General features: G+C 38.6%; 1 protein-coding gene across 6 annotated transcripts in view; it reads left to right on the top strand.

Annotated features, from left to right (window-relative positions):
• The window catches only part of MRE11 (MRE11 homolog, double strand break repair nuclease), a 76,878-nt gene that overhangs the window by 26,229 nt on the left and 33,857 nt on the right, over positions 1-16,792 (top strand). For all 6 annotated transcript variants that reach the window (XM_059412957.1, XM_059412939.1, XM_059412922.1 and 3 more), the window contains 6 exons: positions 764-935; positions 2,189-2,269; positions 5,937-6,063; positions 8,627-8,727; positions 9,949-10,122; positions 16,219-16,278. In XM_059412957.1, the coding sequence (XP_059268940.1) occupies positions 764-935; positions 2,189-2,269; positions 5,937-6,063; positions 8,627-8,727; positions 9,949-10,122; positions 16,219-16,278 (715 nt within the window). The remainder of the gene's footprint in view (positions 1-763; positions 936-2,188; positions 2,270-5,936; positions 6,064-8,626; positions 8,728-9,948; positions 10,123-16,218; positions 16,279-16,792) is intronic.

Raw genomic sequence — 16,792 nt, 5'->3', positions numbered from 1 at the left:
CCACTGAGCCACCCAGGCGCCCCTCTTAAGCCATTTCAAAAGAGAGTGTCCCAATAGTGTTAATTATTTTGCTGCTTATTAGGCATATTCAGGGCTAACACTTTTACTAATTGAATTTCAATTTAGAATGCTGTGGATGATGATTACCAATTTCTCAAAGTCCATTTATAAACAAATTCACTGTATGCCATTTAATTGAGATTTTTCTGGTTATAAATGCAATGTTACAGTATATCTCGTTTATTTTAATTCTTTAGGGGAATTATATGATAAAGTAGTTAACAGTGAATAAGCCCAATTTGTATAATGGATTTTACCTTTTGAATCCACTCAGATTTTGATTGTTATGATGATAATAACCCGTTTAAAGAATATGGTAATAGGATGTAAATTTGGCTTTTTTTCTTCAGAGTTCTGCTAATTGATTTTATGTGTGTATGTACATATATACTCACACATAATCCATATATGTGGCATAATCTGTCTGTTGTCATGGTCTGGTAATGTCGTGTCCTACCTACTGTCGTCTTTCCTCACTAGAGTGTATATTTGTTCAGGCAGGGAGGTATGAGTGGATTTTATTCTGTGGATGAATGTTAACATTTTTTTTCTGTTGATACAGTGTTAGGTTGCTAAAAGATTTTTTTAAGACTATGCTTTTATGGAGAAATATTCTGTAGGAACTTAGAGATACAGTAGTTTTGGTGTGTACATTTTCCTGAGAAAATTTACAGTCTGACTCCTTTCATTTCCCTCATTTCAGACATGTCGGTTTGCTGCGAGTAAAAGGAAGAAAGATGAATATGCAGAAAATTCCTCTTCACACAGTGCGGCAGTTTTTCATGGAGGATATTGTTCTGGCTGATCATCCAGACATTTTTAACCCGGATAATCCTAAAGTAACTCAGACCGTACAGAGCTTCTGCTTGGAGAAGGTAATCCTCTAGATAAAGGTCGATGAGATCTGCGTTAGCTGAAAGGTGATTTACATTGAATTAAATACTTCCTTAGAGTAGAAGTCTTTGTCCTTGTTCCAGTCTCATGAAGCCCACAAGGAAGCACTGTTGTTCCATAAATGAGTTCAGTTGTATCAAAGACCTTTTTTCTAGTCTTGGAGATGGAAGAACATTAAACATAGAAGAAACTTTAATTAAGCCCCCTCCCAGTTCCAGTCCTCTTCCTCAAAAATCTACACATAATCTTTTCTTTGTTTTTATTCTGATTTGGTAATTTTTTCATTTTTATTTCTGAAAGCAAGCAGTGGCTTTTGTTGGTGAATGGGAAGATACAGTGGAGGATGAGGAAAGCCTTAGCATTTCTAATAATCTCTGTTAAGCATCCTTTTCACCCTGAATGCTGCCTCCAGTGAGATCTTCAAATGTGCCTGTTATGTGCCTTATAGCTTTGGCATAGGTACCATACCTCACCTTCCATGCAGGTTCCCCCCTCCCCAACCTCCGAGAGATTCTAGAGCTGCTGCTTATGTTGTGCGAATGCACTTAATAGTATGTAAATGGACAGCTTAATACCATTAATTGCTGACAGTCACTGTAATTCTTGCAGTTATCACTGATATTCATCAATTGTGTATATATCCTGGGCACTGTTGACAGCATTTTGCATTTAATCCAATCAACAATGCTGTCGGTAGGTAGTGTCCAAATTTTATGGAAAGAAGAACTGAACCTGAGATGAAATCACTTACCCAGTGTCACAGCCTTCCCAGGGCATGTAACTCACATAGCTGAGTATTCTGGTTTCAAGAGGATTAGACCCAAAAACCCACATTAAGACTGCGGTTTCTGTGTCTATTTCTGTGTTTAGCCCCCTGTAGGTAGCTGTCTGAAGCTTCACCCTGAGGAGGGTATGTCCACAGGGTTGCACCCAGACTCAACAATGTCCTTAGAGCTGAGAGAGCCTGTTTTCTGAGTTGTTGCAAATCAACTCCTAGGGGTTCTGTTGGACTGAGGTCCTATATGTGTCCTTGGGAGGTAGAAAATGGCTTGGTTGGTCAGGCCTATGTCAGGTCTCTTAGCCTTGACACAACTGACCTTTTAGCCCAGGTAGTACCTTGTTGTGGGAGGTTGCATTGTAGGAGTTTAATCCTACAATGACCTCTCTGACCCTCTAACCCCCTAGATGCCAGTAGTATCCTTCCCCCAAGTCATGACAATATTTTTATTTTGAGATTAAAGAAATGCTTGAAAACGCTGAGCGAGAACGTCTGGGAAATCCTGGACAGCCAGAGAAGCCTATTATCCGACTGCGAGTAAGTTCTGTGTAGAGAAATTAAACTTTATTGATTTTCAGAGGACGGTACGTACATGGTTTCCATAAATTTTTTTGTTTTATAAGTTAGTAAGGAAAGTAAATACATTAATAAGAGCAATCACCATCTGGCACCAGAAATAATAAAGCTGTCAGGATTTGAGTTAATCGTAGTTTGATTCTGATAAGTTTAATTTTTTTTTTCTTATTTTTTTCATTTTCTGAATAGTCTGTTGTTCTGCTTAATAAGTTGGCAGGATCTGACTCCATCTTTTACTGCCTCTTCCTTCACTCCCTATGGCGTCCTGCAGTTGTCCTCTCACACGCTCCCCTCCTTCATGTCTGCTTGGTCAGGCCCCCCTAATGAGATGGCACGCCCACATCTTCTCACCGGCACTCCTGATTTCACTTACCCTCCCTTTCTTTGTTCTCCACAACGTTTCCTCATAACCTACTATATGCAATGTATTTATTTTGGTTATTGTGTGTCCTCAACTACAAAACAGTGAGCTCCGTGAGAGCATGGAACTTTGTGAATGTTGTTGACTAATGTACCCAGAGATCTCAGAACAGTTCTGGCATATAGCAAGTGCTTGAGAAATATGTTGAATTAAGTATTTGAGAATATTAAAAAGTTTAAAGAAATTGAAGCACTTCCTTTGCCTGTAAACCTACTTACTCGTTTCCATCATCATATACAAAAAGTAACAGACCTCTTTTTTTTTTCCCCCCCTGTGCCTTTCCCTTCAACTAATTCTGCCCTTGTTTTTTTCTTCCAAACTCAAAATACATAGTCCTTAATTGCTCATTTAACATTCTGTTCCTCAATCCACTATAACCAAGGCTCTGACAGCCATCCTCTCAGGTGGAAAAGATGGCATTCAGTTGTCAAAGGCAGTAGCTTGTTTTTATCTGGCTGAATCAGTCTTTGGCATTCTTTTCTTCCAGTTACATTTGACTGAACCTCTCTCTTAGCCTTCTTTTCAGCCTAGGCATATGACTTTAAGGACCACCTATAGAGTGATGATGCCCACATCTTTACCTCCAGCTTAGACCTCCTTGTTGAGGTCCAAGAGCCCCCTCCCCCCGCCCCACAACCACCAAGCCTGATACTTAAGAAGTAATCAAAGCAGCAGCACTGACATCACCTGAGAAACACCATTCTTTCTTTCTCTCTTTCTTTTTCTTTCTTTCTTTCTTTCCTTCCTTCTAACAGTTACTGCTTTATTTATGTATTTATTTACTTACTTATAGAGAGGGGAGGGAGAGAAAGAAGCAGAGGGCAAGGGGCAAGGGAGAATCCCAGGCAGACTCCATGTCTACAGGCAGCCAGAGGTGGGATTGGATCTCAGATCCTGAGATCATGACCTGAGCCAAAATCCCAAGTCAGAGCCCAACTGACTGAGCCACCCAGGTGCCCCTCCTGTGGGAAATTTTTTTAAATGCAGAATCTCAGGCGCTACATCACACCCGCTGAACTGCGTTTTAGTAAGATCCCTAAGAGAGTGTATGCATGTTAAAATTTGAGATACTCTGGGATATATAGTGTGAAGATAAAGAGTACAGTCTAGAGCCTGAATGCCTGGGTTGCTATATGACCTCGAGCAGTTGGATCTTTTGTCCCTTGGTTTATACCTCATACAGTTAGAGGATCAAAGTGAATTAAATATCACCTGTTGTACAGTAAGTAATCTGGTCCTTTCTGTACCCATTGCCATTGCTGAAGTTGAACCTTGATTTCTCTTGTCTGGCCTATAAATGCAGCTTCTTTCCTGACTCTGCCTTTAGTTTCTCCCTTCCCCCACCCCAGCCTATTCACACTAATGCCAAAGTCATCTTGGTAAAACATAATCTTACATGTCTTTCCTGCTAAAAATTACTTAATGATCCCCTCATGCTAATAGGAACAAGTCTTGCATGGCATTCAAGGGTTTCATTACCTGGTCAAAACTGACCTACTTTTTCTTCCAGAGCCTTCTAAGTTCCAGCTATATTAGGCTAAAAGTTACTGCTCCCTGGGTCCAGTGGAGTTTATTCTACTCTTCCATACCTTCATTCATGTTGATCCTGCTGTGTGCAATGTGCTTCTCTCCTTCCATAGCACTTACTTCAGTATCCACTTAAAGCTTTCCCCTTTTCCAAGAACCTGTCTGGACCTCCCTTCAGGATCAGCACTTCCACCTTTGTGCCCTCGATCTGCTTTGTATGTACTTGTTAAGCACCAACCTCATTCTGCTTGTACTTAGTTATTTATATGTTTGTCCTCTCAGTCAGCCTGTGAATTTCTTGACAAGCAAGATTAAACTTTTTTATAGCTATATCCCTTAGCAGAGTGCCCAGCACATTGTGGACTCCTCAGTAAAATTTGCTTAGTGAATGAGTTTTTGGACTCTTAGGAGAATAAAATTACAATCAACCTAAGCTGGAGTACCACTGATAAAATGTATGAAGAGTTTGGGGGAGACCCAGTAGACTGAGCATTTAGCATTTTCTTTTTTATATCATGGCTGCTGGAGAGATGTAATGCGTAGTTGCTCAGAGAGAACCACGTAGTTCTCTTTATCGAGGCAGAAGATGCCATGTTTCCCATCTATGTCCGCCTTATACCATTAGAAGCCAGCACAGTTAAATAGAGAATTGGCATTCCTTTTCCTAAACATAATGAATTATTAAATCATTCATGAAATGAAAGGACAGATATTTTCATTAATATAGTCTAAGAATACATTGTATCAACTAAGGGACCCTCATTAATTTTATGATTCAGTAAAATACTTTCTGAGTACATTTTGTTCTGCATGCTGGGGGACACAGGGACAACAAAACAGAGTGGGTTTTGAATATATCTGTCTTAGGGGAGTGGAGGTACGAGGAGAGATATAAAAAATAAATAGCAAATAAATGAGCAAAATGCCAGCCAGTGCTAAGTGTGATGAACGGTGTAAACTGGGTGGAGGGTAAGGAGGTTTCGATAGGCGAGTGATGTGATATGATGCCTGTTCCCAGAGCCTGTTTTTAGAACAGCTAGTTTGGAGAAATTATTATATCTCTTGGGGGAAAAATGTAGTATGCATTTATCTTTGGAAAGGTCTCTATGTGGCTGTAAACTTCTTAACTTAGAAAGAGCCTGCCTGACTGTGACTTTTAAATAGATACTGTGCTTTAAGGTAATCATTTCTCAAAGCTAACAGGTTGGATTTTTTTCCTGTGTGGATTTTCCCAGCATTTCTTTTTTACCCCTAAGTTAGTGAAAGTATACCCCTAAGATGATAGATTAATGAATTAATGCATGTAGGGCTGGCATTTTACTTAAGTGGAGAATTTTCTTTCTGTTTTGAAAGTTTAAACATTTATGTTTAGAAATTTCACCTCCTTTCTAGGTGGTACTCCCGGTGCCTAGGCTCTTAGTGTTATCATAGGGAAATGTTATCATTCATACCTTGTGGGAATACTTGCTGTACTTCAGGTCTGTCAAGCAAAATGTCTTGTGTAAATTCACAAACCTTTGAAGCTTTGTTTTCTCAGTAGAATAAAATATATTAACACCATCATGATCTTTAACATGAATTATGGAACATCTATTAACTTTAAAGTATTGAGCATAAATGTAAATAATGAAATTGGTAAACTGTTGTATCTGGCCTTCATAGCTTGTTTTGTATTTCCAGGTGGACTATAGTGGAGGTTTTGAGCCTTTCAGTGTTCTTCGCTTTAGCCAGAAATTTGTGGATCGGGTAGCTAATCCAAAAGATGTTATCCATTTTTTTAGGCGTAGAGAGCAAAAGGAAAACACAGGTAAGCTAGTTATTTTCACAAATTAAAAAACGCTTTTTGCAGGGTTTACAAAATTCAGTCTTAAGTAAAAGAAGTAGAAAATAATGAAAATATTTTTATATGACTATTTCTAATATCTTAAACTGGCAGTTGGAATAATTAAATCTTTTGTCTTCTAAAAATTTGATAGCAATTGTTTCAAACCTGAAGATAACAGTAAAGAAAGGGAAGACTTTCTGTGCAGATAAAGTTTTTAGAAAGAGTTCTGCCTGCTGAGTAACAGTGCATGCAGACTTTAAAAATTTATTGCTCGGGCTGCCTGGGTGGCTCAGTGGGTTAAAGCCTCTGCCTTCAGCTCAGGTCATGATCTCAGGGTCCTGGGATCAAGCCCCACATCAGGCTCTCTGCTCAGTGGGGAGCCTGCTTCTCCCTCTCTCACTGCCTGCCTCTGCCTACTTGTGATCTCTCTGTTAAATAAATAAATAAAAATCTTTAAAGATTTATTGCTCAATATATATTATTGACAGTACGTTATTAGTGTTCAGAGAATATACTCAAATTTTGCCTCAAGTATTTCAGCTTTTGAGTATACAAGATTTAGGAAGACTCCAGTCTTTTGGAATAAGAAGTATCTTATAGTTTAGTGTTTGTAATGATCAGATAATTAATTTCTAATTAAATTTCATAAAAATGAATTGCCCTTATTTTAAATGCATTTATAAAAATAGGCCATCCAGTGAAATAGTGCTTTTTTTGTAAGAAATATAATCTTAAAGCTATCGAGTCAGAATTTTTATAGAAAAATATGGCCCTTGTTTTATAGGTAAAGCTGTTTAGGTTTTTTTATTAATAAGCTTCAATTTTCAGTGTCAAGTTGTGACCAGATTCTTTGCGTGTTAAACAACCTGAAACATTCATTCAGATACTTAAATGGAACTCAAAATACTGTTTTAGGAAAAAATCCTTATTAGGTAGTTATTTTCTTATGCTGTGGGTTTCATCTAGTTATTTGTTCATAGTGGTTTACTTTAATTGTCCATCCTTATCAGTACCTTGAGATTTTATGGGTGGAGCATTCATCATAATACAGATTATAGAACTAGTACATTGTTACTTGAATTTCATACATAGTTTTATTCTAATTGTTCCTTTTTGGTTTAAACATAAATTGCTAAACAGAAACAACAAGCCTTTCACATGTTTCATTGAAAGCATTTTTTGTTACTTCAGCCAGCTCTACTTCTCAAGTACCTGTGTGATATTGTACAAATTACATAAGCTCTCTGATGTTTGATCTTGTCTGTGAAATCAGGATAATGACTGAGCCTGCCTCATAGAGTCATAGTGAGGATTAGATGATACGATATGTGTAAATAGTCTAAACATAGTGTCCAGCATCGTAAAATGTAGTGATCATACTTAGGAAGCTGTGTTAATTATACTGTCTTTGAGGTTTGTTTGTTTTTTTTGTTAACCATCTTGAGATTTGAAAAAGATTTCTGCTCACTAGCCTTCAGGCACTTTGCAAGAAGCACACTGAACGTCGTGCCTCTTTACCCTCCAGGCCACATATTTTTCCCTCTGCCTCAAGTACTTTTTTCTTTTCCCTGTGTTGCTTAGTGAATCTTATTTATTCTGCAGTTTTAATTCAAATGATAGCTGCATCTGATACGTGCACATTATTTTCAGTCTTCTCTGAGAAGAACCAGGGTATTTCTTCTTTGTGTGTTTCTCTGTTTTTACCTCTCGGAGCATTTCCCACCTTTATTTTTATAACATGCCCTTACCAGCAGGGATCCTGTCCTTTTTTCACTATTTGTGTTTTCATGACCAACATCTGCTAGATGGTTATTACTTGTTTTCCTGACAAAGGCTATCAGCAGAATAAGTCCTGGACCCTCTGCTTCTTGGCTTCCTACCAGTACTCTTTGGATTCTTTACCTGCTATTTTTAAGGCAGCTCTCCTGCTTAGGAATGCAGCAGAAGTGCTGTAAGCAGACATCCCATTTGTCTCACAGAATATTAAAAAGAAACATATTTAAGGGCTGAGATTTAATTAAATGAATAATTTCTGCAGTTTCATTAAGGACATTCTTAAGTGAAACTGGCTTTCTTTGTTTTGCTTGGAGCCGTGTGGATGTGGTGATGTGGTGGTCAGTGTTGTACGATTCCAGGCCACTGCCTTGACTTGCAATAAGGAACCCACAATTGTTTTTTTTTTTATCATCAGGGCAAATGGCAACATAGTGGAAGAGGTAAATAGCATCTTGGTGTCGTTACAAATGGAGTTTTGTCTCTGGACATCCCCTGAAATGGTCTCGGATATCAAGTCTAAAGATCACCCTTTGAGAATAGCTATAGGAGACATAAGACTTGCAGATAGGTAGAGAAATACACATTTTGAGGAAGACTGCAGCTGCTGGCAGTAATGTCATGTTTTTGCCTCAAAATTTACCATGTTGAGCAAGCTGATCCTTAACTAAGTCTGGCCTTAACTCCTGTACTGAGCCAAACTTGCCATGAATTTGGGCACTTTCACGCTGTCTCAGAAGCTACTGTTTCTCCACGGGAATTTTTTTTCTAGGAGAAGAGATCAACTTTGGGAATCTCAATACAAAACCTTCAGAAGGAACAACCCTAAGAGTAGAAGACCTTGTCAGACAGTATTTTCAGACTGCAGAGAAGGTAATTTCTTTATTACAGCCTACATGTTGAAGAATGGCTCTCTGAGGATAATCGACTTAAATTTGGGATATGTATAATGGATACTTGCAACAAAAGGGATCTTAACAATGTGTCCATGAACTAAGTGGGAAAACAATGAATTACATTCACTTCTAGTTACTCTTCATCAGGAAGAATCAGTCCTTAATTATGATATTATTTTGGATATTATTTTTGTTGTTTGTTTTGCTTTTCCTTTTTATCTCTGCTGCATGTTTCTGAATCCAGGATTTATTTCTCTTGCGTCTAGATGTAATTTCAGAACTAAAGACAGCACAGGATGGTGAAGCTACTTGCATTGTCAAGAGTTTATGCACCTTTAAAATCTGTTTCTATTAATTGCCTCTTGCTGCTGAAACAAATTTCCTTCCACAAATGTAATTATTGAAAATAAAACACATTTATTATCTTACAGTTCTGTAGGTTGGAAATTTGACACCAGTCTCACTGGCCTAAAATCCAAGTTTCAGCAAGGTTGTGTTCCTTTCTGGAGACTCGAGGGACAAATCCACTACCTGTCTTTTCTAGTTTCTAGAGGTGTCCATGTTTCTTGGCCGACAGCCTCCTCCTTCCACCTCCAAAGCGAGCAATGTTACATTTCTCTGGCCATTTTCCCCCAGTCATATCTCCCTCTAACTTCCTCCTTCAGCCTCCCTTTTCCACTTTTAAGGATGCTCGTGATTATGCTGGGTCCACCTGCCTAGTCCCTGGTAATCTGCTGATTGTACAGCCAGCTGATTAGCAACCTTAATTCCATCTGTTACCAACCATAGTTTTCCTTTGCTGTGTGACATATTCACAGCCCAGACATTAGGATGTGGATGTCTTTAAGGGGCCGTTACTCCTCCTACTACACTGATTGAGCTAATCTCTTAATCATTAGCTACCGTTTCAGGACTCTACATCCCAACCACTCAGGCCTCTGCTTTCCCACCTGTCTTATTAAACACTACTCTCGTTTCTTATTTGTACTTAGCTTTTTCTGGCCCATAAAATTTATTAGTAGGCTTACTTATTGTCCATTGTTTTGTTTGTTGATTTGTTTTCCTTTCAGCAGCTAGATAACTTCTTCATCTTTTTCCCCTGGTAACATTATACTCTAATTTTCCTAGCTTGTATAGAATTATTTGATAGGGAATAGATACTGATTTCTGCATCCATTGATTTGTACCTCTTTTACAGAATGTGCAGCTCTCACTTCTAACAGAAAGGGGAATGGGTGAAGCAGTACAGGAATTTGTGGACAAGGAAGAAAAAGATGCCATAGAGGAATTAGTGAAATACCAGTTGGAAAAAACACAACGATTTCTTAAAGAGCGTCATATTGATGCCCTAGAAGATAAAATCGATGAAGAGGTAACAATTTGGGGTGGAGAAATCTAATTAGACACTCTCTCGTTAAGAGTAGCCCTGACTTTTCTTTCTATTAAACCACCATTTAGCCTCTTTGATTTGTTTCGTTTCCTTGTCTATAAAACTGAGCTTGTGAAATGAGGATTAAAGTGGGAAAGGTCTAGAACAGAATCATGGTTGAAATCCATTAAATGTTAGGTTTGTTCTCCATAGATAATGTCTTCTCCTGAAGATCATGAAAATGCTTTAAAATAAACTTTACAGGTTCAGGATGGAAACTTCTGTTCTTTTCAATTTTTTAGTAAGTTTTGTTTGAGATTTGGTATTTCATCTAGAAATTCAGATTCATGTCTGAGCATAAAAGTAGTGGAAAGATCAGAGGAGAAGCTCTTTAACTTTAACTTTAACTTTCTTTAACTGCACAGAAATTGTAAATGCTTGCATGTCACATTATCAAAAAACAAAATGTATTATCATGGGAAAAATACTTGTATGTGGGCAGAAGAAAGGTTGATAGTCACAATATTAAAGTACCTTCATAAATGTTAAGAAAAGTAGTAAACATTTCAGTAGAAACAGTGAACAAAGACATGAATAAGTGGTTCAGAAAAGAAATAAAAGTGGTAATAAGCATGTGAAAATGATATTCAAAGGAACCGAGATGTACTTTTTATTTGTCAGAGTGACAGCAGTTTGAGAAAAGTATTTAGTATGCTGCTGGTGGGAGTATCAAATTTGAGCTGCTGCATTGAAAGGCAGTTTGTCAGGGCATATCAAAAGGCTTAAGATTTGTTGTTTAACTCAGCCCTTTCCCAAGACAACAGTGAGGTAGAAATTTGTGTATGCAGTAACATATCTAAGTGTGGTCTGCAGTGGGAAAATTTGAAAATTTTTGATGAAGTAAATGTGGGTACATAAATACTAGATGCTATGCAGCCATTAAAAATTACACTTTTGGGGACGCCTGAGTGGCTCAGTTGGTTAAGTGGCTGCCTTCGGCTTGGGTCATGATCCCAGGATCCTGGGATCGAGTCCCACATCGGGCTCCTTGCTCAGTGGGGAGCCTGCTTCTCCCTCTGCCTCTGCCCGCCTCTCTGTCTGCCTGTGCTCACTCTCTCTGACAAATAAATAAAATCTTTAAAAATAAAAAAATTACACTTTTGAAGAAACATAGATTTAAAACTATATACGCTATGATTCCAGTGATTTTTATTTTATATGCAAGTATGTGTGTATGTGTGAAGAATGAAAGAAAATATTCCAAACATTATCATTGGTTATATTCAGGTAATGAGAGTATAGGGGATCATTTTCTGTATCCTCTGGATTCCCTCTAAGCAGAATGAAACATTATTTTTGAAACTTATTCCCTTTGACTTTGATTTTAGTGCTTTTAATTAGTCAACGTGGTTCTCTTAAAGCCTCGAGATGTTGTGCAACTAATAATATTCCATGCCAAGTATCCTGGGTATATGGGGTTCATAAATTTTTGGCAGGGATGCATTTCTCCACTAAATACAGATATAAAATATGACATCCCACTCAAATGTAAATAAAAAACTATGGAACTCCTAGGGGATAACATAGGAGAAAATCTAGATGACCTTACGTGGCAGTGACTTTTTAGATGCAACACCAAAGTATTGGTTTTTCAAAGAAGGAATTGATAAGCTGGAATTTATCAAAATGAGAAACTGCTCGGTGAAGGACAATGTCAGAAGAATGAGAAGACAAGCAACAGACTTGAAGGAAAAATATTTGTAAAAGACACATCTGGTAAAGGACTGTTACCCAAAAATATAACGAACTCTTAAAACTCAGCAATAAGAGGCATTTGGGTGGCTCTGTTGGTTTGTGTCCAATGCTTGGTTTCCACTTAAACCCTGTGTCAGGCTCCATGCTCAGTGCACAGTTGGCTTGTCCTTCTCCCTCTCCTCCTCCTTCCTTTATCTCTCTCAAATTAAAAAAAAATCTTTTAAAACAAAACAAAACGAAATTCAGCGATAAGAAAACAGGCAACCTGATGTAAAAACATTCTAAACACCTCAACAGACATCTCACCAAAGATGTACAAATGGCAAGTAAGCATATGAAAACACGCTCTATATCATATCTCATCAGCAGATTAACAGTGGAATATACCACTATGAACCTATTAGAATGGCCAAAATCTAGAACACCGACAACACCAAATGCTGGTGAGGATGTGGACAGCAGGAACACTCATCATTGCTGGTGGAAATGCAGAATGGTACAGTCACTTCGGAAGACAGTTTGGCAGCTTTCTAAACAACTTAATATATTCTTACCATATGATCCAGCAGTCGTGCTACTTGGTATCTCCCTAAAGATGTTGAAAGCTTATATTCACATAAAAACCTGCACACAGGTATATATAGCAACTTTATTCATAATTGCTAAAACTTGAAAGCAACCAAGATGTCCTTCAGTAGGTGATTGGGTAAGTAAATTGTGAAACACCCAGACAAGGGAACATTATTTAGGCCAAAAAGAAAGGAACTGTCAATCCATGGAGTCACGGAGGAAGCTTAAATGCATTTTACTAAGTGGAAAAAGCCAGTCTGCAGAGGATTGTATGATTTCAACCATACAACATCATCAAGTATACAGTCATACAAACTACAGGATTTCAACTATATGACGTTCTGAAAAAACAAGCCAAACTGTAGAGACAAGAAGATCAGAGGTCGCAGGGTTGAGTGAGGAGCAAGGGAAGGGATGAGTAGGTGCGCAGAAGAGTTTTAGGGCAGTGAAACTGCTCCGTAATATAATCTAATTTAGGTGGATACAGGTCATTCTTTTTCCAGACTCATAGCACACCAAGAGTGAACCAGAATGTAAACTAGATTTTGGGGGAGCTTGGCTGGCCCCATCGGTGGAGTATGCAACCCTTGATCTTGGGGTTGTAAGTTTGAACCCCATGCTGGGTGTAGAGATGACTTAAAAATAAAATCTTAAAGCAACAACAACAAATGTTGGACTTTGGATGGTTATGATGATGTGGCAGTGTAGGTTCATCAGTTATAACAAATAAGCCAATTCTGGTGGAGGGAGGTTGATAATAGGGGAATCTATGTATGTGTGGCACTGGGGGGCTGTATGGGAAATCTCAGTACCTCCTTAGTTTTTTGTGAACCTAAAATTCTTAAAAAACAAAACCAAACAAAAAAACCCACAGACAAACACAAAAGCAAGTAACTTGAGCGTGCTTATCTGGAGAGCTATCACGACTCCTGAGAGGGTCCGGGAGGGATGGGGGGTTGTAGCTAAGAGCGTGGACTCTGGACCAAATTTCCTGTGTCCAAAATCAAAACTCTTACTACCCATGTAATTATTAGTGAGCGTTTTAGCCTCTCTACCTCTGTTTCCTCATCTATAAAATGTGGATAATAATAAAAAAATTCCTTCAAGATTGTTGTGAGGCTCCAAAGAACACATGTAAAGTCCCAGGACACTACCAGCACATGGTACCTACTTGGTGTTTTCACTCTGACTCCTTTCTGTGAGTGACTTAGCACTTTTGGTATGCTATTTACTGCCTAGAGCACAATTAACATACTATGCCACTTTTAAAAATAATTTTTATCCCCTCTACCAAGTCCTAACAAACATACAGTCATTTCTCCTTAGACAACAAAAAAGCCCTCTTTACTCCATTTCCCTTTAGCTATTCATTTTCTTTGTCTTTTACAGCAGAATTGCTTCAGAGTTCTGTGTATTTGCACCCTGATTTTTCTCTCTCCTTTTTCCCTTACACCCATCATCCGGGTTTTGACCCATCATTCCAGTGAAGCTGCTCACATCGAAGTCACCAGTGACCTCCATTGCTAAATCCACTATCAGTTCATCTTAAATCTCCCTTGAACTCTTCTTGGAATGTTTCTTTCTTTGGCTTTACAACCACACACTCTTGTCCTTTTCTTTCTCTTCACGGTGCATATTCTATTTCTCTTGTTTTCTCACATCTCTCCTGCCTCTGAAATTGGGAGTCCCCAGAATTCAGTCCTTGGAGCCTTTCTTCAGCTCCATATTCCCTTTGTAATCTCATCCAGCTGCCTGGACTTAAATTCTGTCTGTTTGGTGGTGATTTTCAAAAGTCCTAGCCCAGATGTCTTCTCAGCTCAAGATTTCTGCAGTCAGCGGCCTGTTAGACATTTCTACTTGGATGTTTAATAGACGCCTCAAACCAGTAATATTCCCAGTCTGAATTGCTGATTTTCAGCCTTGCTCTCTGTGTAGATACTCTTTATGCTACCTGTATCCTGACTTGAAGTCCTTTTGGCATTACTCAGAATACATACAGATTCTGACTACTCACATCTTCATCACTACCAGTGGTCCGTCACGTTGCCATTTCTCACTTAGATTATTCTTAAGATTTTTTTTTTAAATTTATTTGACAGAGAAAGAGATCATAAGTAGGCAGAGAGACAGGCAGAAAGAGAGGGGGGAGAAGCAGGCTCCCTGCCGAGCAGAGAGCCCAATGTGGGGCTCGATCCAAGGACCCTGGGATCATGTCCTGAGCCAAAGGCAGAGGCTTTAACCCACTGAGCCACCCAGGCGCCCTTCATTTAGATTATTCTGATAGCTTCCAAACTCCTCTCCCTTTTTCTGTGTCCCTCTTCCACAGCACAGTGGTTAAGCCACTGCCTTTGGCTCAGGTCATGATCTCAGGGTCCTGGGATCAAGGCCCAAATCGGGCTCTCTGCTCAGCAGGGAGCCTGCTTCCCTCTCTCTCTCTCTCTCTCTCTGCCTGCCTCTCTGCCTACTTGTGATCTCTCTCTGTCAAATAAATAAATAAAATCTTAAAAAAAAAAAGAAAAAGAAAAAGAGTATGGGCAGGCATTAGAGACCTATGAGAAGCCAGGCATAAGCTCTCATGTCCTCATTTGCACACAGGGGTCCCTGGATTGAACACACCAAGATTTGTGCAGAAATTCCCAGGGGATCTTTTATGCCCTTCTGGTCTCCTAATCAAGCCATGCTTCTAACTGGTTATGCAGGTTGAAAACCATCAGAAATAAACATCAGTAAATAAAGGGCTCCCCAGAGATGACAGCGCTTTCTTAGTCTAGCTGTAAATTAACTCAGTCTGACCCGCCATCTAAAACACAATATAACTTCTTATTTTGTTTTTTGTTTATTGGCTGCATACACAGACACACAATCCTAAACTCCATGGGGGCATAATTTGTAACTATTTTGTTCATTGTTGGATTCTCAGTTCCTACAGTAGTGTTTGGCAGTAAAGTGTTTATACAGTAGTGTTTGCTCAGTAAAGAGGTGTTACATATATTATTAAATAAATAGAACTTTTCCCTAATTATATTACTATAAGAGCCTGTAGGGCAGGAATTTAAAAAAAAAAAAAGAATCTTTCTAGTTTCCCTTTTGGCTCCAGGACCATTATCAGCAAACAGTAAACAAGTTGACTTGATAAAATGATTTTCAGAGGCCCGCCCACTTCAGATACTATTTTTTAAAAGGTTTATTTATTTTCATGCACATAGGAGTCGGGGAGAGGCAGAGAAAGGGAGAAAGAGACTCTCCAGCAGATTCCCCTCTGAGTGCAGAGCCCTATGTGGGCTCTATCTCATGACCCTGAGAATGAAATCTTATCATTCACAACAACATGGTTGGAGCTAGAGTATATTATACTAAGCGAAATAAGAGAAAAACAAATACTATTGAATTCATGCATGGAGTTAAACAAAACAGATGAGCATATGGGAAGAAAAAAAAAGAGGGAAACAAGCCATAAGAGACTCTGAACTATAGAGAACAAATTGAAGCATGATGGGGAGGTGGTTGGGGATTGGGCTAGATGTTGATGGGAATTAAGGAGGACGCTTGCTATGATGAGAACTCTTGGTATTATATGTAAGTGATGAATCACTAAATTTTACTGAGACCAAGATTACACTATATGTTAACTAGCTAGAATTTAAATGAAAATTTGAAACAAAAAATTCCCGTTTTTAGGTCTGATGGAAAGCATTTCTTAATCAGTCGTAGCCCATTGTTTTCTATTTCCATGATAGGACTAAACAATATTTTTGATTTACTGTTTTAACACAGGTACGCCGTTTCAGAGAAAGCAGACAAGAAAACACTAATGAAGAAGATGAAGTTCGAGAGGTAATTTCTTATATAAATTACTGTACTTCTGTGCTGGTTTGTTAAGCTAGAGTGCCTGGTAGATTTATGTAGAATAGTCCATGGGACCTTGCTTTGGTAGATAAGCCTGAGCAGGGATTGGCTGAGGATAGCTGCCTGTGATTTATACCAGTGTAGCCTACCGGTATTCAGCTTCCCCATATTCCCATTCTATCCTTTTGCTCTTGTCTAAAACTTACTTAACTGTGTGTTTTGGGGGTGGGTAGGGAGGATGAGCACAAAAGACAAGAGTCCTTAGTAATCAAAATAATACATAATGGCTTTCAGAGCATCTTACTAGCATAAGAGGAAATCTTGCCCTACTAAGCTGATATTATTTTGGGCAAAAAGGAAGAAATGTGTTTTGCTAGCAATATTACCATAGATAAATATACAGAATCCACTGGGCTTTCAAAATTGTTGTAGTGGGCTTGATCACCATCAATGCTGGTCTTTCTCGACTTCTCTGCAGTTTAGGAACTTTTTTTTTTTTTTT

Source organism: Mustela nigripes, chromosome 1 (assembly GCF_022355385.1).
Source record: "Mustela nigripes isolate SB6536 chromosome 1, MUSNIG.SB6536, whole genome shotgun sequence".
NCBI lineage: Eukaryota > Metazoa > Chordata > Mammalia > Carnivora > Mustelidae > Mustela > Mustela nigripes.
The sequence above is the reverse complement of the archived record's forward strand: the minus strand, read 5'-3'. Positions and strand labels throughout refer to the sequence as shown.